At 37.9% G+C, this 25,056-nt stretch overlaps 2 protein-coding genes across 2 annotated transcripts; both read right to left on the bottom strand.

Moving 5' to 3' along the window:
• Positions 1–18,507: 18,507 nt before the first annotated feature.
• LOC117293691 (somatostatin receptor type 5-like) lies at positions 18,508–20,298 on the bottom strand. Its single transcript, XM_033776095.1, has one exon. The coding sequence runs from the start codon at positions 19,853–19,855 to the stop codon at positions 18,656–18,658; it is 1,200 nt and encodes a 399-aa protein (XP_033631986.1). The 5' UTR covers positions 19,856–20,298; the 3' UTR covers positions 18,508–18,655.
• A 2,075-nt stretch (positions 20,299–22,373) lies between these two features.
• Positions 22,374–24,927, bottom strand: LOC117293209. Its single transcript, XM_033775433.1, has 3 exons — positions 24,767–24,927; positions 24,115–24,205; positions 22,374–23,368 (listed from the first exon to the last, which is right to left on the bottom strand). The coding sequence occupies exons 1-3, from the start codon at positions 24,846–24,848 to the stop codon at positions 23,242–23,244; spliced, it is 300 nt and encodes a 99-aa protein (XP_033631324.1). The 5' UTR covers positions 24,849–24,927; the 3' UTR covers positions 22,374–23,241.
• Positions 24,928–25,056: the final 129 nt, after the last annotated feature.

A 25,056-nucleotide genomic window follows, 5' to 3' on the forward strand; every position in this document is an offset into this window, starting at 1 on the left:
ATCAAATGAAATTTGACAGCCTAAGAAGTATGCTTTACATGACAAATTTTGTTTTCATTACACCTTTAGGTGTACTTTACACCTGTTCCAACAAGATAAAAGGGTCCTTCAACATCATTTTTAGGCGTAAAGTTGATGTGGAACAAATTAAGTGCCGTGTCTTGCAGGGTGGAGCACATTACGTGCCGAATATTCATTTCATTGGTGAAAAAGGGAAAGTACATCGTGAATTTTGGAAAAGAACAAGACACAATAACCCTTATAGTTTTTAAATATCTTTTTACTTTACAATAGGCAGACATCCTATATGGAAAAAAATGGTAGGGGGGGGGCGGCAGGTTAAAAGTAAGTAATGAAGTTTTGTTTTAACAATTACCAAGTACCTTCCTTGTGATAATCAAGAAAGTAGGCCTACGATACCCATCGTAACACATGCTTCCTTGGGTGCTCCAAAATATGTGTCTTTGTGAAAGTGTTTTGACGTTGGTACTAACTATCCTTGATCAAGGCGTTCCATCTGTATGTGTCTCTGCATTCACGTCCATTCATACTTTTCTTGTACACAAAAGTGTAAACTGCGCTGTACCGAACCTTTATAAATGCATAACCTGAACTCATACCAAGTTATCCAACCGGTGGTCGATCTACGCCACCTCTTCGCCCTGTTCGATTCAGGCTCAACTAATTTCCGTGTCATGGTTTTGGCATTACTCGCTTGACACAATTCTGGTCATTGGTTGGTAGCGTTTAATTTCCATCCTCATTCAATAACTCGATTTGCAATTTCCCTTGCGGCTTTTGGCGCTTACTTATTTCTATACCCTGAATTTCGCGTACCTGCAAACTAGAAATCAGTCGGGAAAACTATTTTTTTTTTCTTGAACGGGTCGATCGAGATTTTGAATTTAAAAAGGGGTCAGCCTAATCCACACGTCCTACAGTCAGTTATAGTTCCCACTCTCTTTTTCATACGTCTTAAATGCCAGGGCTTTACAATGATCCCTGTCTAAGATAAACAGTTTCAAATGACAGCAAAAGTCCGTTATTTCCAAGTAATTGTCTATTTGAAGAGCAAGTTTGGAGGGAAATTTGCATACGAGCTGCTCATATACCATACAAGAAAACATTGTACTATTTGCAGGTTCACCTATCTTAAAATTGTCTTTCGTCAACATGTCCGCAAGGGAGCTCTGCAAATAAAGCAGAATACAGTTGCTTCTTTCTCATTGGTTTATAAAAGCAAAAGAAGAAACAAACAAAAATACTCGAAGGTACAATCATCGGCACTTCCCATTCCACTATCATCTGTATCTCAAGTGAGCATGCTGGATCGTTACTATCAACTGACAAAGATCTATAACATACAAGGGTTCAGCAAAAACCATCAGTGGAGAGTGATGTGGGAATATACGTGTCCCGATAACATCAGTGACGATCAGTGCTCGCCCTCGGTCCTGGAATTGACTTGTCCTTTGGTGATACGAAATCGGCATCTTGTAAAGTTCACGTGTCATAAGATTATCCTTTAGGGGCCTAAGTGCAGCTTAAAATACACATGTTCGTGATAAAAGGCTGCAATTTTACCGGTTTATGTAATTATGAAGATTATGTTTTTCCTTCGCACGCTCCACTCGTCAACTCGTAAGCAAATGAAACACAAGGCCTATTATGGACTATGTTAGAAGTTTTAGCATATTGGTGTTTTGCTAAACGTGAAAAAAAAAAAATAAGTGAGGGAATTACATCATTTTAACCCAAATGACGTTTTCTCATCAGCCTTTTGTCTCTCGGGAAAGGTCAAAAAGGAGCCAGCTGAGATTGGGATTACAGACTAGAAAGTGATACCAGGCGTAAAATCTCACAACAACGATTAGAATCTGTCACTCCAATTAAAAAGGCTCACACGGTCAATGTACTAGAAGTTGTGTAACAAAGAACAAGTTCGATGAAAACTGATTGCAATAAGATATTAAAAGAATATTATCGCTGTAATATAGGGGCTTAAGCAGACATTTCCTTCAATAGCATAACCGCGAGATTTTAAAGGGACGTTGCGTTTGGCAATCTTCAAATTAATGGCAGTAAAGTTGCTTAGAAGCTCATCAACAGCTTTCGATAGTGTTTAGTGCTTTGAGAAACATTTGACAACGAACTAATGTGGTTGTAAAAACATATCAGTTTGTATGCCCCAAAATTGAATCTGAGAAACTTTTTTGACCGCGATAACGCTTCTATACCCTGCTGCTATATTGGACTTAGCCGTTTTATGTGGACACGCCCTCCCCATTTCTCGCGTGGCTATACTGCGATGAATCAATACCCACGATGGCCTTAATATCAGGGGGGGGGGCTTGCTAAATTGCTCACGTGTAAAAAGGGGCTTTAGCAAACACTGTTATGCCAGTACCCATGTTTGTTTGTTTAATTGCTTTTCATGCGAAAGGAAAATGTTTTTTGCTGGAGTGGAGATGCATGTAAAAGGTGGCCATTTCAGTTTCTTTCGATGAGCTATATGACTACTCAAACTATCACAGTCGTAAAAACAGTTTGCTTAATAAACATTTAATAAAAAATATTTTGTACGTTTTAAAGAAAAAAATAAGAATCTGTGATAGAATAGGCACGCAATTTTCACTAACTTCAGCAGAGTATTCTTCACTGTAAATGGTTATACAGATAAATAATTTAATTGCTTGCACTTTGGGATAAACTTAAACTGTTTCATTATGTTCTGTTTGCGGTCATGCCATCGGCTTGTTTGAATCGTGCAACAATTAGGTTTCTTGAAGTCAATTACTTTGTTGTGCTCATTGGGCTTTTAAAGAGACTTTTACAATAGAGAAAACACCTTTAAAACATCTGCAATTAAAAGGACATTTTCATATACTGCATTTGCTCTGGCACAGAAGCGGTATCCCGTGGGAGCACTTCCAATAGCCGGAAATTTTATGTGAGATTAAGTCTCATAATTGTCATGATACAAGTATCATTTTTTTCTTTTTATTGGTTCAAGTGTGCTTTCCTTTGGCCCGTGTTATTTTTCCTCCCAGTGGCAGTCAATTGATTTAGGCCTACCTGTGTTTCACAAAACGTGCCCAAAGTTAGAAATGGCACGTCTATAAGCACTTACCGTACTTGTCCTGTTCTTACCTTTGTCCCCTTGAGATGGATTTAAAGAAGCACATTGATTTTCCGGTGAAAGTGAATCATCGTTATGGAAAACACATTGGTTTACTAAATTGTTAATTCTTTATTTGACCAGTTGCAGTTCAGGATATTTTCCTACAATTTTTCAATGGAAACGAGTATTTATAAGCGAAATGTTCAGTAATTGGATGTGAGAAGCATACACTTTTTATAACGTGCGTATAATACTGAGCCTCTAAGTTTAGGCAAAGGATTCAGCAGCTTGTAAAACTGATAATAAAATAAGAGAGATATTTACGCCTGTCAAACACCTGACGATTTCATCAAATAAAGTTATTTTGTTGAAAGTGAAATCACTTGTGCATTGAAACCAACGATATTGACAGCAGCCTCAGGTACAGAAAGGTGTTTTGATTAGCCCCACTCACTACAATTAACTACTTTTCTGTTGCTAACTTGGTGATAATGGTGACGTCTAGTCACGTTTAGATTACATGGTGTATGCAGGATAGCCTTGCCCATCCAGCGATTGATTGGTTCAGATTCGATTCATTCCATTAGTGGACTTCTCCTCTGGCCCTTTCATTGCATTTACTCTACTCCTGAGGAACCGGCTGTGAATGTTAGTCGCGAATAATCGATGGACAAAAAGTAGAATGTAGCCTTCTGGAAATAATACTTTACTTAGTCCAGAAAAAAAAAAAAAATTCGTGGCTGGTGCAAATTCAGCCCCTAAAAAACACCTGCCCGTCCTCTCGAACAGAACATGACCTTTGCTTATCTGTAATACTACCATATGTTATCATTCGTATAAATATCTCTTGTTGATCAATTTGTTTGTTGCAATACGTGTGTCACTGACCATTGAAACAGTAGGCATGCGTGTCTTTCAAAATCATTAATTTGCACTCTGAAACATTTTGCTAAGTCACGAAAAGAGCGGAAAATTGGCTGATTCATTGAGACGTGCGTCTCAGAGTGTCTATAAATAGCGTTGTTGTCTTTTTAAAAAATAATTTTAAAAATAAGCGCTGGTTGAATCCTGACAAAGTAAAATAATCTTTATTTACTCTGAGCTGCTGCCCTGGTGTTTCGTGCACTATATTGTGTGGATCGAGGGCATCTGTATTTGAAAAAAATTTGTTTACATGTCGAAAACAAAAGTAATTTTATCATTGCTCGGATTATATAAGTTGTGTTTGTTAACGTAATAGTCATTATACGAACGGCTCCACACCTTGAGGTAAGATATTGATCGTGTGCTTAGAATCAGTCAGTTGGAATCCAACCGTTACCATGGAAACTGTTTGCCTCCTTGAACACCTATAGAGCACGGACTGGTATAAATATCCGTGCTTGCTTTAAGGCCCTGTCACACCATGGCGTATCGCCTGAACCTAAGCCAACGTATGCAAAGTATCGAAACAACGTTGGTGTACGCTGATATCAGTTTGGGGTAAGTTGGGGATACGTCGTTTACGTTAAAAGCACGCTGGGATACGCTGTTAAAATTTTGAACACGTCGAGCCCGCAAAATATTTTTGAGCATGTTCAAAATGTATCGGCGTACTGAACGTGTGCTTCATACGTTCTGCATAAGTTCCCCGTAAGTTCATGGTATGTTAGACATACGTTGACATACGTTGATATACGCTGGCATACGTTATAGGAACGTTACTCGTTGGTTGGTATACGTTGATGTACGTTGGCTACCGGAAAACGTACAGCCAATGTACATATTGTGTTCTACAGTACAGCTAGCGTATGTGCCGTACAGCCATCGAGCATTCAGCGTTTTATGAACTGATGGGGTGGGGTTCAGTTTAGTGGGTCCCTTGAGTAACCCGTCCTCATTTCTTTTTTTAAGTTTGCCCCTTTTCCGACGCAAACAAAAATGTGTTCCCCGTTCTCCCGCAGTAAAGTTTAAAAACCTAACAACTGCAAAATTAAAAGCAACTATAAATATAAATATGAAAAGTAAACTTGCTGGTACAACCATGGGTTAAAACTCTTTTGAAGGAGTGGTGGCTCTGAAAAGAGCCGGTTTGGTCTCGACGTTTCGAACCGACTCTGCTCGTCTTCAGGAGAATGAAGACGTGCAGAGTATACTGTTCGAAACGTCGAGACCAAACCGGCTCAGTTCAGAGCCACCACTCCTTCAAAAGAGTTTTTACCCATGGTTGTACCTGCAAGTTTACTTTTCATATTTATATTTATAGTTGCTCTTATTCTCCACACCATGCAAGCTTCAAACTGAAAAATTCTTCAATATACAAAAAATATCCTTTATAATCACCGAAGTAACGGGAAACAGTCAGGGTCACGGCAAATGTGAAGGGTTCATCAAAAAGGAGTTTTATTCATGTCACACTTTGCGAAGGTTTTTATTTAAAATGTGCATACAGTTTAACACATTTGATAACTCTTCATTTAGAAAAAACATCCTCCTTCATTTTAAGTTTTTTCGTTGAAACATTTCCCACCAAACGGAGCGGTTTACTGCGCGCGCTAATGAACACTCGCATTTTCTTGTGAATTCTGAAAGGGTTCGAGGAGCGCTTTTCTGATCACGATATTGCAAAGAAACTCTTTATCTCGACTGCTATGTATACGTTCAATACGCTACGGATACGTTATCATCTCGTTATCACAACGTTGGCTGTACGTTTCCCCTTTAGCAGACGTACACCAACGTATACCAACCTACGAGTAACGTTCATATAACGTATGTCAGCGTATGTCGACGTATGTCAACATATGCCTATCGTACCATAACATTACGGGGAACTTATGCAGAACGTATGAAGCATACGTTCAGTACGCCGATAAATTTTGAACATGCTCAAAAATATTTGCGGGCTCGACGTGTTCAAAATTTTAACAGCGTATCCCAGCGTGCTCTTAACGTAAACGACGTATCCCCAACTTACCCCAAACTTATATCAGCGTACACCAGCGTATTTTCGATATTTCGCATACGTTGGCTTACGTTCAGGCGATACGCCATGGTGTGACAGGGCCATCACTAATCCTCATTTCTTCATGGTCGGTCGTGCTGAACGCACCAACCCATCAATACGTTACTCATACGCTTGCATACGCTGCGTTATGCTGTCATAACTTTGTTATTTAGTTACGTGAAACGCTATCAATGCGTTAGTCACACGCTATGTATACGTTCAATACGCTATGGATACGCTATGGATACGTCCTTTCCAACACCGATGTCGACATTTTCGATGCAATTCGTTGGGAAGTTGGACGTTCTTGGACCTTGAAAACTGTTGTAACTATTTTGTGCATACGTTGGCATACGTTCAGGCGATACGCCATGGTATGACAGGGCCTTTAGATAAGACTCCTACTCTGCAAAAGGGGGTTTCCACAATCGCTTTATGTCGAATGAAATTTGTTATTTTGCATGGGTTGGGGAATGATAAACAACATGAGTCATAGTTCAAATCAATGATATTCCCTCTCCCTTCGACAGTTAAAAAGGCTGGGTTGCGAAACACTGCTCCATTTTCTTTTCTTTGTTTTCTTTTCTTTTTTTTGTTTTTTGTTTGGGGTGGGGGGGAGGGGGAGTTATCTGAGGCAATGATACTAAACAACACTTAAATACGAAACCTACACACGAAAACAAACACAAAGGTTTGCTTTTACATAGCACCAGCATTCTCTTTTGTTTCAAAAGGTGGTGTTAATCCATGCCCAACAAACTATTAGTGCACGAAAATAAACGAATATCCAGATCCCGTTTATAGGATAACTGATAAAAACCGAATTAACAACAGTTCATTAAAATAACTATTTCTATCCATTTGCAAAATTGATTCAAACAATTGATATTATTCAATTATTTGTTTTGCCAAAATATAAACATCTAAACAGTTTTAGAGTAATTTATTATATTTTTCATTATATTATTATAATTTTGTAGGGTATTGTATCATTGTGATGTTGAGAAGGAGACAAATTGTGCGAACCTGAAGCTCTCAATGATCAGATATATTTTGTGGGTCAAGGTTATTCTCGTGCAACTTGCTTGGAACTGTTATAAATACAATCAACCCAGCAAAATACTTCTTGCAGTCAGCAATGTCTATAATTATCATAGAGCGAGGTTGGGGAACAAACAGTGAATTTATTGCGATAGATGTCTCTGAGCAGGTTCTACAAATGTTAAAGTTGTCAATGCTTATGTCGGCACGCCTAAAGTGTATATCGGCGCCACGCTGATGAGTTTTTATTGGAACATATGCAGCTTCAAGCAACGGATATTTCCCTGGTCGGATGTACCAAGATGTCCTTCCTGTTAGCAACATTTCTTAAGGTGTTTTATATTGCTCATAAATCCTTTATCGGAAATGTTGTTTGTATCTCTACGGTGGATTGGTTTGTAATTTTCAAACAGCGTGCTAGGGTCTTTGAAGGACAATAAATTACAAAACCATGATACTATTTTTATTTCAGCTTTAAAACCTTTGTGTGGGTCCCAATCTCACGAGGCACTGTCTTTTCAAAATTATCGCGGCTTAAGATACAATACGAAAGAGTAGGCGGGTGGTTCTCGAAAATAAAGTGTGCAATATACGCTTATATGAAGAGCTATAAACAAACAAGCGTTTTTCATGCGCTTTCCAGCAGCCATGGGCAGCGCTTTATTGTCAATTCTCTAGAGGACCTCGTCCATTATTTCTGTTCATCGTTTTTCCTCACATCCGTCTACAAATAAGACCTAGTTATTCGACGTGCATGCAGGTGTGTCCCAATTAAACCACTCTTCGTTTGTCTCGACTCTTGAAAACGCAGGCATTTTGAAGCCAACCTTATGAAACATTTCACTGACGAGCTTTTTTAATATAACTCTCAAGGTCTTAAAGCTTACTTTAGTGCAATTAGAGACGTTATGTAAGATACAACTTCTATTCTTAGTATAACTATTTCTTTTAAATAGCTGGCCTCATCCTGAAATCAATCACTTTGCTCATTATAGTTTCGGTAAACTATCACAAACACACAACATATTTTTTTGACAGGCTATATTAGCCTGCTTTTATCGTAAAAATAAATTCAGAGTGCATTCCGTTATCAAAATAGTTCTGAAGTTGTATCCATCCTAATGGGTCCATTTAAACGGTCCACCTCTCGAATGATCGACTGAACATACGTTTTTGTTCCCTGTGCGTCATAAAAAGGAGGTCCTACATAAGTAAGGTTATTACAGCGTCTTAGGTGATACAGTGATCTATTTTCGAACGTTGTTTTAAGAAACAGTAGGCTAAAATTGTCCTCAAGGTGACCTATATAGGGCATAAAATAGCTAAGATACAAATATTGGCCACTGAAATGTCAAAATGAAAACCGTACTTATAACGTTTTGCTAAGCCGAGAAAAAAAGTCAATCAAAGTGTTCAAACCCTTGATCCTAAAACGTGCGTTGACTCTTTTATACTCATCTTAGAATCATACTTCCATTTAATTGTTGGAATTTTATATAACCGCACCATTTATTTTACAATTCAAACGAGTTTAAAAAAATCCTTATATTAATGCAAATGTCAGGCTATTATATAATAGGCATACATCAAAAAATGTGGTCAGAATGTACAGAAAGTAAGGTTGGGGCCACTTTGTTTATGCGTCACCGATTTATTAGATAAATGTCACACCTTAGTTATGTTCGTGTGGCAAGAGAAGTGTAAACAAATCTGACAAAGCAAGTCCATGTAATCAGTCATGAAGCACTGAGCTCTCTGGGTCGGCGCAACAAGGCGTAAGATTGAAATTGGTTGCGCTAGCCTTATCGTTGAGATATGAGGATATCGTGTTGAAATTATGTCAAGCGTAACTATCACATTCGCAGTGTGAAGCGGATTTGCAGGCAGGTATTGTCAGGGGAAATATTTAAACGTCTTGCATGCATTGCGTCTTAATCAAATTATCTTTGAATGGAATTTAAGTTTAAGGAGCACTGAACTAATGAAAGTTCTTAATAAATTGTTTCCAGTTAATTTTATGTCATATTATGTAAATATATATAAGGCATGGCCGATTATAGGCCAACAACAGTTCATGCAAAAGTTGGGTGATACAGTTCACTATCCAATTGTCACCCTTCCCTGTTACTTTATGGTTTATCTTATATCAAGTTAGTTATAGCGAAACTCAAGTGACAAAGCATCCCGTGTAATCGAACACAATTTTGGATGTTTTTCTATGCATATAGTTTCCATACGCTCTACCAGCCCCCTCCCCTATTGTCTATAAACACACACCTCCTCAAGCAGGTATCATTGCAATCCTAAAAATACAGAGTGCTTCCGTGTAATGAATCCAAGCATTTTCAACAATTTTATTGATTCTCCAACGGCCATTGTCACTCAAATTGATCAGTGTCTCGAACGGTTTGCCTTTGGGTTGTAACTTCAGAACAATTTCACCCTCAAAGGCTGCCATTTTATAAAAAGGGTCTTTGTAAAAACAAACACATTATTTTGCGCTGTGACTATAGGTTTCATGTTAAAGGCGCCCTCTTTGGTTATACAAATATTCACCCCTAAAATAAATCTCATTAGGGTATCAAGCATTTTTAGAAACATTTTACTTGAATAAATGTGTTAATGTAAGATCTGTTTTCATCATGCCCCAAAATTTGATTCTCTACAGCACCGCGTAACGCTTCTCAAGTTGTGATTTGCCATTGGGGATTAGTCTTCCTGAGTGCGGACCATTCATTCTGGATTTTCGGCGATATCTCAAATACACGGTATTACGTGACCATTGTAATTTTGAGAAACCAGATCACCATCAAAACACGGAGTACAGAAGATCCCAAGTGCTCCCTTCGGTTGGGCAGTTTGAGTCTTGAGTGAACTCTCTGTCGCGATTGTCGTCAATCCTGATGAAGTCACTTGATTCTTTCTTTCACTGCGATATTATGCTAACCCTTTTGCTGAACGTAAGAAACTAGCCTGTGCGCGTCCTTTTCCCCGATTTTTGAAGTACATCTTGGCCCCTTCCATTTGATCAAGAAAAACAAATTAATTCAGCCGAGGGATCAAATTTACTGAACATGTTTTACCGCCGCGTCATCCTTGTCCTCATCTCGTGAACTCGTGATTTCTTTTTTTAACACAACCTTGTCAGTACCCGAAAGTAATTTAAAAATTTCGGCCACCGTCTTGTGTGTGCTTCCGCATGATGTTATTCTATTACCGGTACTACTTTATCTTTACAAGAGGCACATTTTCTATATATGGAGAGTGCACACTGCCTGTAAACTTCAATATCTTCTCAGTAATCAGTAATATGATGTAAGGGACAGAGCAACAGCAATTTCAACCCTTGGTAAGGGAACACCCCATATAAACATCTCTGAAAGTGGTGTGGATTTTGAATTTCATCGTGATCTGTGTTCCCCTTTCTTTTGTATGTTTTTTATTTATTTTTAGCGTAATCAGACTGCTTTATTGACTATCAAAGCAAGTGTGTTGGCAAGCCAATTACACACTCTCTTGGTTCAAACTTCACATCATCCAAACTCCCATGTACTGTACTTTGAGAACGGGTGAACCGGTGAAGGTGAAAAGGAAAATCAAAGTCATATCTGTTTGCCGTTTAATTTTAACAAAGTCAGAAAGTCCCTCCAATGCATTGAATAAAAAAACCTGCACATAAAAAGTGTTGTAAACTTTAAATAAAATATGTACATGCACCATAGTCCAGTGTTCCATTGGTGAGAAAAGTAACACGTGTGAAATTAAAAGAAAATCAAGCCGCACGTTTCATGGAGTAAGATTTAAAACACAGCCTTACCGTATCAACTGTCAAGACGTCATATTTTGAGTGCGTTGCCTCCATTAGCTATCGATTGAAACCAAACGTTAATATATCTCTAATCAAAGCGAGCGCGACATAAAGGTGCAGCGAATGTTTGCAGTGTCCTCATCTGTGCTTCCCTTTATATCGTTGGCAACAAGAGTGCGATGACGACTTAGCTGACTGTTCGATGACCCTCTTCCGATAGTCATCTCTCCTGTTTTTGTCTTCTCGGGTCGTAAACCAGGTCTGCGTAAACATTATTTTGAAGGCACTGGACACCTTTGGTATAACTATCAAAGGTCATTATTTTAACTTGTATCTCTACAAATGCATACAAAATAGAAAAACTGTACCATGAAAATTGACTCAGTTTGTACATCGAACAAGAGAATAGTGAAAGAGGAAAAACAGCTTGGTGCACAAAATGTGGGTGCTTTCAGATGCCTATACTAAAGGCTTCAGGCCAAAATTATTTTAACACTTTGAGAGACGTTACCTCTTTCTCAAAAACCACGTTACTTCAGAGGGAGCCGTTTCTCACAATTCGTATCACTATATCAACAACTCTTTAATTGTTCATTGCCAAGTGAGTTTTTATGCTTTTGATATTTTTAGTAATTACCAATAGAGTCCAGTTCCTTTAAAGTTTGGTTAGAGGCCACTATATATACCAATTAATTATTATTTCAAATCTTTTACCCTAATCCTTGATTTAGAATGCACATACATGCAGTAGCTTAAACGGGTTTGGTGAGGGTATTCTGGGGATATATCCAATGGAACTTCCCCGAAGAGCTAAAAGACAGGGATAGGGGCACTTCTTAACCTCGGTAATGCCAGTGACCTGGGGAAAATAGTTAATCACAGCAATGTGTAGTCATGAACGTGGAAATTTCTTTTTAGCTATCCGCTTGAGGCTATTGGGGTAAGGCGATGACTGTCCTGATTAAGATAACAATTATCGACGCTGGAAATTGATCATGGGGTGGTCGTTCAAGGGGTATTAGATTTGTTCAGATGTAATTTCGGACAGTCAGGCGTAACGTCGTTGATATTTCGTTTTTAGACAGCCGTTTCCTGATACACCGCTCAATCTATATCAAATTTGATTTGCCTGATTGCATTGGGGGCGCTGACATATTGTGAGTGTAATCATTCATCTGAGAGTCTGAAGAATGTTTTTTGTGTAGATACACATAACGTATGTGCATATCAAGGCACAATTTGTACTTTGTTTCCAATTCCTAACTTGATTATAGAGAGTCGTGTTTGTTTACCTCCATAGGGTCAGATTCGACCCGGATCTGGGACCCGTCATGCCTGAGCCATTCCTGGGTAGTCTAACCCATTGTACACAATTTCCCGGACAGTTACTTACTTAGGGGGCTTATTATTTATTTAATCAACATTTTTGATCAGGATAAAAATATCAGCCGAAGCTGTTTTACAATGTGAAGCTGTAAACCTACATGTAAAAAAAAAAACAGAACAAAAACAGCAAATTAATGGAAAGGACAAGATGAATAAAAGGTACAACAGTTTTTTAAATTAACATTTTAAAAATGTCATTTGAGGAGGAATTTATAACAGAAGAAGGAATATTATTCGAGTTGAAATCCCATTTTTAAATCACATTCCGAGCCAGCTTATCCTGGGTCAAGCAGTCGCCCTTCGGATCGGGAATCGGGTTCATTTCTGACCCGGGAGCCGTGTAAAGTTCATCTGAACAGGTTTTTGGGAATTGCGTATTCACATTATTGAGCAGTGAGCCGACACATCTGTAAACGTGTCACTCCCTGTGTCTCGGAAAAGCTTTTTCTTTATTTGGGAATAACCATCCACCGGGACTGTCCTTGGCCTGATGGTTAAATCTGTATCAAATTTGGTTAGCCTAGTCGTTTTTCATCCACGACGCGCAGTAGCAATTAGCGCCAGCCATAAATTGTGAGGTATAATGCACAAATTATACCATGCATTGGAGTGTATTACATATCAAAGAGGATTGTAATATAACTGATCCTTCGATATAGCTTAATATCCAATGTGAATCTCTGTTTTGTTAAAATATAGGAGCTATATGTCTCTGCAAGCCCGCCGTTATATGTAAATCGGAGACTTAGGAATCTGATTATATTGTAGAACGAAAGTCACTTCTTTGACCTACACTAAGACGTGTATGCTTTGAGGGGATTGGCCCCTGTATTTAAAGTCTTCAATGGGGAGCTGAATGATTTAAGTAGATCTGCCGACTGTAAAGATAGTTTAATATTTTAGAACATTGCCTTGCTATCTTTTTAATATTTGTTTCATATTAGTAATTATTGTATTGGTTTACATCATCGGTTTATTATTACACACTGTCGAAATCGAAGTAGGTAATTTAATAAGATTTACTTATGCATTATCACTCTAAAAGCACTAAGCACTGCGATGCGAAATATCCTATTGACAGGCCTTCGCTATCATGCGGCAATCTATTGTGGTAGAACCAAGATGCGGTCGATCGGCGCGTGTCTCCCTTAGAGAAGAGGTTTTGTCCCTATTTTTTGTCATCACCTCTAAAAACAAAAATCATATATGTGTGGTGGTTCATGTATAAAAAAAATTAAATATTCGAAAGCATTCTCATTAGAACCTTGTGCGTCGAAATTCGTCCATAGAAAACTTCTTCCATCAAATCAGAAAACATGTACTTTTCGAAGAAGTACATCATGTTTCCGTCTGCGTCTTAGAATGTCAAAGGCAGATAGTATTGTCACCTCGACTTCTTTAAACTAATAACAAATGTTGATATGGCGCCTGACAAGTTTGATATCACAGTGTCTATTCTCAAATACCAGCTCACGAGTGGAGCGTTTTCTCAGTCGGTGGAGTAATGACTGCTTTACATGAAATTAGGTTACGTGCCAAGCACTTCAAGGATTTTTGATACCGTGTCGATAGTACATTCAGTGTACATCCTCGAGCATTGCGGGATTTTCGACAGGAAACACATGCACGTCATAATGCCGGTCGTGATCTTCAAGTTACTGCGTTACTAGTCGTGTTCTATTTGGTAATGTTTGTATATGCTCTGAGATTTATGCCTCTAGCATACTTGCTCATTTTTGGTTGTGTCTGATCTATTCTGCGACACGTTTCTGTATGTTCTGAGTAGCGTCCACTTGGGCTAACCAATGGCAACGTATAAGCCCCATATAGTGATCAGAAACAATACTTATGGAGGAGCCAACCGAACATGATGTGTGTTGATTACCCTGAGCACAGTATCTGACGATACGAGGCTGTACCATCCTGTTTTTGTTTATATTTAATAGAAAGACATTATATTTTATATTTAAGAAAGACAATTTTTTAAGAAAGTTAGTTTATGTAAAATTTAACTGAATACATACATTTATCAAATATTAAACTAGATACTCGAAACGAGACTCAGTATAGGCTGTCTGGCGATTTGTTTTTATGAATAAAGGATGCAGCTATCTTTTTCAAGTATTGTTTTCCCAGAAAATTAGCTAGGAGTGGGTAATGATGAAATATTTTGTTTCAACATTTTGGTGCCTCAGACGGGAAATGCCAATCCGTTGTTTCATATTCCATTCCCATATTAAACCATTGTCATATTTGAGATGCTTAAAGGCAGTGGACACTGTTGGTAATTACTCAAAATAATTATCAGCATAAAACCTCACTTGGTAACAAGTAATGGGGAAAGGTTGTTAGTATAAAACATTGTGAGAAACGGCTCCCTCTGAAGTGACATAGTTTTCGAGAAAGAAGTAATTTTCCACGAATTTGATTTCGAGACCTCAAGTTTAGAATTTGACGTCTCGAAATCAATCATCTGAAAGCACACAACTTCGTGTGACAAGGGCATTTTTTTTGTTCTTACATAATAATCTCGGAACTACGACGACCAATCAAGCTAAAAATTCACAGGTTTGTTATTTTATGCATGTGTATGTTGAGATACACCAAGTGAGAAGACTGGCCTTTGACAATTACCAATGGTGTTCAGTGTCTTTAATACGGCTTTTGCCAAATTGATGCCATGCCAACGGAACTGTTCAGTGGTGTTTCTTTAGAATGTAAACCAAATCCATGAGTATTTTAAATGGTAAGATGAGTTGAACATACGAAACGATACATGTCGTGACACCTGTTGCACATGCAATCAATCGCTATGTATTACCCAGAGATACGTGTTCTTCTTCTTTTCCCCTTTTTTCCCAAAGTCTTTAAGGCTGTGGGATTAAAAAAAAAAAAAAATTGCGGGAAGTGGTAGCTAATTCCTAAATGTATAAATACATATCTTAGAGTTTCAAATACATCGAACTAAATGACAGCCACTGGCAATATGCCTTGTGATCAGCATGAAGGCAATATTGAAAAGGAGGCTATTCGTCAAACGTAATGATGCGTATCGATAATAAACCTTGTTGGAAAGACCTGGCGGAATTGAGAACTTGCTTTACTTGATGGATTCAAGACATTGTCCCGCGTTTTCCAATCATTTAGGGATGTAATTACACAATTTTTATTAAAGGTTAATTATTCTTCCTAGTATCTGCAGTCAGCACTATACGCATAAACAAATTGAATGATAACTGTGATTTTAATTTGTTTTTGTTCGACCTTAGACGAAAGACGAAACGAAATCTATACTGGTAATGCTGCGGGTGGGTTGAAACTTGAATAAGGCTTGTTGCTCTTAATATGACATGGATCCGGGAGTAAAAAATATCGACAAAACTTGACATTGTCATTGATGTGTTACTTCATTTGTTGTACTCACATCAAATGTCTTTTAAAATTGAGGGCTGATCTGAAGAAAATCATACAAATTAATATGATTCACATTCCCATCGATTGTAATGTTCGAACAAATGGATTGGAAAGCCTTAACCAAAAGTGGGATCAAACTGTGTATGAAAGACGACATCTCATTGTGGTTTCTTGGGAGCAGTTTTCAACTGACATTTAATGGATCTTGATTATTGGGATTCTAAAAGGTAACTAATCTGCTTTGAGTGGAACGACTGTATGTATTATTATTATTAGGGTCCTTAAAAAGAGCAGTTCGTTGGTTAATCAAACGGCTGACATCAGTTATACCTTATATCAAACATACTTGTAAATATTGTATTGGTGATAAACATGGTCGAACAAGATGATAAGATGCGTAAACTCAATAATTGAAACCTTAATACATTTAACATTACTTTTTACTTTATTCGTTTACAAGCAGAACAAAACCCACAACTACAGATTATGAGTTGTTGTTACACAATACACACGAATACTGGACACTTCGGCAACTCGCAAACTCGGCACCTGCAAACTCGACACCTTGCAGACTTGGCACCTTGAGAACTCACTCGGCACCAAGAATTTCAGCACCATACAAACTCGGCACCGGCCTTTTATTGACTAACAAACTCGGCACCAAGCAATATCACTACGTACGTGTACTTACACAATACAACAAAAATAGTTTGATAGTTAGTAGCTTTTTAAACGCTGTTAATGGCAAAATACTAGTTATGGGAGTTTCAAGATAAGAATTCCGAACTTTTGAGAAAATTTGGGCCCCCAGGAAATTTACCGTCATGGCACTTTGGTGGGACTGAACTTATGATCAAAAATGAGGCCGGCCTACCACGTAGTTTGAAAATCGAACTTTTTCAACTGGGTGCCGAGTTTGCAAGGTGCCGAAGTGACCGGTACCCATACACACATACACAGAGATACATTGTATTTGAAGAAAAAAAAACACTGGTCCCTTGTTGTAGTTTGTACTATGTTAATAAATTGTTGTATGAGTATAGTTTCTAACCCGCAATATCTATCTTGACTAAAGACTAAGTTGGTGCATCTAAATGCAATAGTCGCTTCAGTGCTCCTTTTGTAACAACGGACACGCGTTGTTTTAATTAGGAAATTCCTTTATTGATCATTAAACGTATAGCATAATCTTTCCCGTATATATGGTTTTATTTATACTGATACACGTATTCTACAATCAATATACAGTAATGTGAAAACCACAACAATTCAAATCTGTACAAAAATAATAATAGTATTGTTAACTATAAAGCTGGCGCGTAGTATACTTTAATTCATTGCTAACTATCACTTTTTTTTCACTTTTGCAATTCATATTTGAAACTCAAATATTGGTTTTTAAAATTAAGTTTGGCCCTAAAACAAACCCTTAAAGGCACTGGACACTGTTGGTAATTACTCAAAATAATTGGTACAAGCAATGAAGAGTTTTTGATTGTAAGAAGCTTTTATTTTTTTAAGAAAGAGGTGGTTTCTCACTCAAATATTAAAAGACTTCAGGTCTGAAGCCTTTTTAGGAATCTGAAGGCACACAAATTTGCACAACAAGGGTGTTTTTTCTTTCACTATTCCATTGGTCATAACTTCTATGACCAATTGAATCAACATTTTCACAGATTTGTTACTTTATGTATGTTGATGGAATACACCGAGTGATAATACTGGTCTTTGACATACCAAATGTGTCCAGTGCATTCAAAGAAAGAAAACGGCTCTCCGTTGACACACCTTATTTAAAACTAATTTTAAAATCTCATTTGTCATTTGTAATCATTTTCTATGTACGAAGCCTTTGTGATTACCACGGCAAACTTGGTAAGTTACAGAAGAAAAAAGAGAGAACAAAAACAAACAAACAAACAAGCGAAAAACAAACAAACAAATTAACCCAACCATAAACAAATTAATAGGGGAAAAAACAAGGATCAAACACAAAACAAAAACACCTAAAAACACTACAGTTTGTGAAACATTAACCGGTTTGTCACAAAAAGGTCCGTTTAAAAGCAAGGTCTCGGGTTTGTTAGTCTTCCTACACATGATTTAAACAAATACTATTGGAATAATTAGCATGGTCTTAAGTAAACAATGCACCCAATTAATTGTAGAGAGTCTCTTAAGTAAATGGTGCTGTTGCATGTCAGTTTGTATAAAATATTGATACCATGGCATGTTGATTCCCAAGATACGAAGTCTATTTAATATGGCATGCATGTAAAGGCTTCGCGTTCACCGACTTGTTATTTATTAAACTGATGAGTTTGATTTTTATTGTGCATGGGCCACTATTGAATTAGCCTTAAAAGCTTCACTTAATCCTGAATTCTTGCCCTAAGATCCACTTACCACCGAAGATAAATAACATTCAAACCCCCATAAGAGGCACCGTCCCATGGTAAGTCAGCGTCTCTCTGGCCGTCAATTCATCAGTAAGTCTATGTAAAGAGATGGGATTGTCTCGCGAATGTCAGACGTCATGTATGCAATCGTTCAGATGTAATTAGATCATGTCATATAGTTCGCATTAATCAAATATGATTGGTAGTGGTTTGTTGTCGTGTATTATAGTCGTCCTGTCGAGTCATCCTTCTAAGTGGATGGAATGCCGCCACCCAGCCCTTTCCAGCTCACTCTATACACATAATTCACTTGTCTTACTCTTAAACATATCCACGAATTAATATATTTGCCTTTTTTTCAGTTTGTAACTGATGAAGCTTAAATTTGGTGGCATGCATCTTGTATATTTTATAAAGTGTTCAGTTCGTGTCACACTTTTTAAGCCATCACACATATTTTAAACTTTCGTGCTTAAGAAGATAAAGTGTTTCGCAAAGTACTACATTCTAGATTCTTGAGTCCTTGATGATATGCCACATTGGACAGTTACTGTACTTCCACGTACTGAGTTCTCTATCCTTTGTCTTTGGCTAGGCCGGCATTGTGCCGGAAAAAATGAAATTCTGAAAGACTCTCTGTACGTGCTACTCAACGCAGTATATATCACGGGGTTAACGATCGCATTGAAATAGGAAGTTACTCTGGCCACAGCAACCAGATATATTCTCACCTCTTGGGGTAATAAGAACTGGTCGCCCCGGAGCATTCCGACAAGATGAAATAAGGACATGATCTCGAAAGGCGCCAAAAGTGCAAATAAAGCAACCCCATTAATAACCAACATCCGGGCTATTTGGTTACGTGTGGAGGAGTCTCTTGTGTGAATGCGATGATTTGAATGATGACTGCGGTTCATGGACTTGTCAAGACCTCTTATTATTTGATGGTAAAAAATTGCATTTGTTACGAGGGAACAGAAAAATGGAATCGTTTGTACACCGTATGAGTACCTTTCGGACCATTCGTACATAGGGTAGAACAGATATCTTACCCTGGGCCACTCGTTGTAGGGGTACCTGTCCGGCCAAATTATGCATTCGATATAGACTTTGGAAAAACTCATCAATAGGGATGCAGATATAAGACTGGATACCAGAGTTGAAATAACAACGAGTGTGAAGACTGTAAGTTTTGTATCCCTTTTACGGTGTGGCCTGCAAACGCCATTATAACGCTCCCATGACACCAACGTGATGAAACACAATGTTGCAAAGTATGACATGTTAATGATGAACTGGGTGAGGAGGCACCCAGACAGTCCGAGAGGGGTGTCATCAGTGTAGATTGGCGAGTAAATGTAGCACCATATTTTGCTCCCTATGGCGAAAACCAGGAACAGTATATCAGCAATAGCGAGCCCAACGAGATAACAATTAGTAACGGTCCTCATTCGAGGTACTCGTGCCACAACGTAAATGAAAGCAGAGTTGTTCAGCACTCCAATGGCCATGACGATAGGGAGGATCACTGTCACGAAAGCCACCTGCCCATCACTGTATGAGTTTTCCACGATGTCCTCCGGTGAAGTGAAATTGGAAGACATTAAACAACCTACGTCGGAATACTCTGATGGCTCAGTCCAGAACCAGTCTTGGTGATAGGTAGCATTTGAAAACACCTTCTCCTGTAATGAAGACATGGCGACTAGGCGAGTGATGGTTCGCACAAGTTTCAGTCGTACCACACTTTTGTATATTTTCACCTCGGCTACAACTCCAACTGTTTTCTTGAGATCGGTTCAAATCAACTGTCTCAGTTGGCGTATTAAAAATTCGAATTCTGCAACGATAGCAACATAATGTTTCTCCACACACTGAGTAAATAAATATTTTTCAATTGATATAATGTTGTAGTTGTTCAGCATGGTTTAACAATTTGATAACCACAAGTTGTATTTCTGTAACGTACATAACCAAGCCTCCAAAGGCCATCTGGCTTAGTGGCTAGTTCAGGAAAGCTGATCTCCAATTGTCAAGTCAGTTCTGAGTGACGCCACCCATAAACCGTTGTAAAAACTACTTGCCGTATTCACTCTGTCTCACTCAACCACAAACCTGTTTCGTCAGACGGTCCACCGATCGTTTCTTCGTCCAGAATCCGACTGAACCGAAATGACAAACAGACGACTAATGGAGCATTGGATAGCTCGTCAAGGAATACGCGTGCGCACAATTGTAATCAGTTTGTACGACGTTGCCGGTGATGCGGAGACTTGCATCAAATTAAAATAGTGCATTAAAATGTAATTAATATAATAACAGTGGATAAACTTAATGGCTTTGTGAAGTCACGAAATTATTTTATGATATCCAATAAGGAAAAACAAGCATCGTGATAGTATTTTCGAAAAGGCAGGTTGATGTACATGGTGTTTTATTTTTTGATTTATGCTACTCGTGATACTCGGAAGTCTCTGGATTTACTAATCAGGTAGTATCGGACTTAATTAGTCTGGATAAAGTATATTCATATTTATGACGCCTCCAGCTCGTACAGAAACCACCATATCAAGTGTCCTTGTTGTTGTTGTTGAAATGGTCATCTGCAAAGTTGATGAATGTCTTCACATTTTTTGTTTTTTCGTCTAAATGTTTTTGTAAGTAATGTCGATTTGGACAACTACTTCAACCCCATGATTTGTGACACGTAGTGCGGGATTAAGCAATTTATCGATATGTAAACTGCTCACAAAAAAGTTACGAAACTTTTTTGAATCAAGTATATCCTTAATATTTATTACTCGTTTCGTATATGTTATTTTATCAATGCAAAGCTGAAGTGTTCCTCTTAAAAATGATACCACAATTACAATGATTAGATGTTGCTGAGTTTGGCTACATGAATCACAATGAGGCAAAGTCACAAATCAAATGTGCCAAAACTTATAGTGCTGTGCTAAACGTCAAATGATCTATAGTCAAACCGGTCAAGCTTCGGAACCTTGGATGGTTTACACAAAGATTTGCACCAAATAGCCCCCATTTCTTGAAAAACACCTTCTTTGGATATTAAAAGCTTGTCTCAATAAAGTGGATTAACATCAGTGAGTTGTCTTGCTTGTTTGAATTACAGTGTCAACTTGTTTGTTCACACAGTAACACAACATGGTAAATGTTTGCACATTTGATTTGTGACTTTGCATCATTGTCATTCATGTAGCCAAACTCCGCAACATGTCATCATAGCAAATGTGGTATCATTTTAACGAAGAACACGTTAGCTTTGCACTGATAGCAAAACAAATACAAAGAGAGTAACGCATAATAAAGATATAACTGATTTAAAAAAATTCCTAACTTTGTGTGAGCAGTTTGTTTGAGGTAACTTCAGACGTCAAATAAGATGAGGCGTAATATTCAGTTTCTACATTTCGATGAGGGCGCCATTTACTCGTTTTGGCTTACAGTTAGAGTGTGGCATATTCTGTAGTACGAGTTTTTTCCCCGCATATCATAGTAATGCTAGTGATGTTTAAAGCTTTGCATGGTGTGCAATAATAAGAACAAACTGAACATAATATTGACACAAAAATGGTAGACCTATGAACGAGCGGAGTATACTCTGCGAAACGTCGAGACCAAATCGGCTCTTTTCAGAGCCAACACTCCCTCAGAATAGATAGAGTATATTCATTGTGTGTCAAAGGATTGTTATTTTTATGATGGAAGAGTTATTTTATGGTCAAAGGAAAAACGTTTATCGGGTAGTCTTTTTTGCCTGTTTAAGGGCAATTTACCTTAAGAAGAATTTGGCGATAGCAGTCATTGAATCAAGCATTATTTTTTAATACGAGTCGCCAATAGAAAATTTCATGACTTGTGGAAGAGCTCAATGTGCAAGACGTCTTGGTGCAAGACGTTTTTGTTCATTGTCTCTCCACTGTTGCGATTCCCCGCTCCGAACCGCGCACACGATAGCGGGCGCTGTTTTGAAAATTTTCAGATCACCACTAAAAAAATCATCACCGCACACAAAATAACTCATCAAAACTTTTTGCACAAAGAATATTATGTACTCCTGCTTATAGTTCTCAGTCATCATCAAATATCTTGCAGATACACCGTGTCGGATCCCCATCATCAAAATAGTTGTTTCTTACGGGTTGCATGATAAGTCACACTTAGAAACACACGGAGAAAAGCAATACAGACAAGAGATTGTTTTGCGAGTAGTTAACTGTATCTTTATTTGCGACTTCATTCATGCATTTAATTCAAGGGTATATTATAACATCAACAGAACTGTTAGAGTTTGCGAAAATAATTAGCAAGTTTGCTGTATTGGCGAAATGTCACACTTAGAAACACACGGAGAAAAGCAATACAGACAAGAGATTGTTTTGCGAGTAGTTAACTGTATCTTTATTTGCGACTTCATTCATGCATTTAATTCAAGGGTATATTATAACATCAACAGAACTGTTAGAGTTTGCGAAAATAATTAGCAAGTTTGCTGTATTGGCGAAATGTTGTGCTTTTTTGCGGAACTAAAAGTATAGTAGTTCAGAAGACCAATAAAGTATAAATCGAAATTCTTTTAAAAAGAAACACCAAACTGATATTTGTGGTTCATGCCGCTTTCATTTTAGTATTGTCACTGGCAAATTCGTTTTGATGAGCTTTCAAAAGAAACGCCCTACTCTTATGCTTTTGAAACACGTCACGCATAAGCCTTACATGTGAGTTAAAATCACTAAGTCTTTTAAATGTGACAATTCCGTAAGGTTTATGTTGTTCAAATATAACACTTATAGCTATTTGCTCTTTAAGAATACTTAAAATTCAAACCAGTTTGTGCCTTGCAAAGTTAAAACAACACATAACCCCCCAAAATACGGTTAGCTCCAATAAAGTCATGTGGTATAGTGTTATTGACGCTCAATTTTTAGCGTTTTGTCCAGCAAGTAAACAATAATGACATTTATAACTTTTATCGTCAGATACGAAAAGGTCAAATGGAAATCAATTTTAAGAATTAATTATTGTTTGGAGGAAGAATCGAGACGAGTTATCGGTGCATTCCATTCTAACCAACTGCTGAAAATATCTCACACACAGCGTTACTGCCGTCTTTGGGGGTGACATTATACACACAGTCAACTGCATTGAAGTTGCTTTCGCATCCCTCTGTCCAAGTAAGTGGAGTCATGTAACTAAAAGGGACATAACACAATTTTACTTATAATATTTTCCGTTACAGACTAGACCAATGTATTCTTGGTGGGTGGCTTATAGGCTTATTTGTATTGAAAAACGCAACATTTGTGTCACCGGTCGTTGTGTTGTTGCCGCGAGATCTATAAAACGTCACACGTTTAATTGTTATTAAAAAACCGTCTGGCCAAAACTAAGTTGATTTCCGGAAGTGTGTTTAAAACATGTTTAAAACAACTACAACCACTGAAGCAAAATGGACCAACAAAGAAACTGATGAGAACTTAAAATCTTGAATTATGATGATAAAGGTACAAGAGAAATTCGAGTCGGAAAACATTCCATATACCAAAAAATTATGTGCTATGCCATGATTTTCGGTGCGGCAGGAGATTCTGTTCTTCCGGAGATTTGGTCTCCTATATGGCAAACTGTGTACAAATTTCTTCTTACGCCCTCTCATGAATCATCCTCCTCCAGCCCATGTTAATTTCCCGGATGGGGAACCAAATCTCCGGCGGACAGAATTCCCTGTCATACCAGCAGTTGTGTCGGTTTTGAAGACGAAATTTAAAGTACATTGAAAACAAAATAATTTTGATAACAACAATATCTGAACTTTATCGAAATGGCCGAATGTAAAAGTTGAAGTGTACAATTGGCGTGAAAGTATAAGATGTTTTTTATTTGATTATTGTTCGAAAATTATTGTGGCATGTAAAGGGGGAAATCCAAAAACACTTACCTGGTGCAGCAAGACTTCACTTGTCCATCAGCAGAACAAGAACAGCTGTTGCAACCTTCCGTGAACTGCGTGCCTGCCTCACAGGTTGTAGCTTTGAAATTAGAACAATAAATATTTTATCAACAAGACGAAGTCTGCATTTTAACACACACGATGAGCTATTAACTATTCAAACTCTTAATCGTGTGACCTTCGTCAATGAGTCGTGATATGCACTGATGGACACTTCGGTAATCACTGTTAGCATACAAACTTTATTGTTAACGATCAATGGAGAGCTGTTGATCTTTTAAACATAGTGAGAACGGCTCCCTCTGAAGTAACGTAGTTTTCGAGAAAGAAGTTATTTTCTACTAACATAATTTGATTTCGAGACCTCAGAATTTGATTTTGAGGTCTCGAGATAAATCATCTGACAGCACACAAGTTTGTGTGACAATGTTTTTGTTTGTGTCTTCCATTATTATCTCGCAACTTCGACGACCAATTGAGTTCAAATTTTCGCAGATTAGTTATTGTATGCAATGTTGAGATACACTAAGTGAAAAGACTGGTATTTGACAATTACCGAAGGTGTCCATTTTGTCTTTAAAATATTGCTTGAAATTAAATGCAACGTTTCAAATACTGACATTGTGCTTTGATGACTTACCCTCATTTTGACACGATGCTTCAGTATCTGCGACCAGCGCCAAAAAGCCAACAAGGGCAACAAGGAGGAATAGCTTGGCCATTTTTCGGAACGAGTGAAGAATTCTTTTTGAAAGTGAAGTGCGCTAACTTTTCCTGCCGTGAGAATGATATAACTCTGAGCTCGCAAGGACTTTATATAGAAGATCAATTGTAAATCGAACCCGTTCACGTGGAGAGAGATTGCAATTAAGATTTTGTAAAGGAACTAAGCGTGACCAATTAATGACACATGTGTATCAAATGATCCAG

The sequence above is a fragment of the Asterias rubens genome, chromosome 8 (assembly GCF_902459465.1).
Source record: "Asterias rubens chromosome 8, eAstRub1.3, whole genome shotgun sequence".
Classification (NCBI taxonomy): domain Eukaryota; kingdom Metazoa; phylum Echinodermata; class Asteroidea; order Forcipulatida; family Asteriidae; genus Asterias; species Asterias rubens.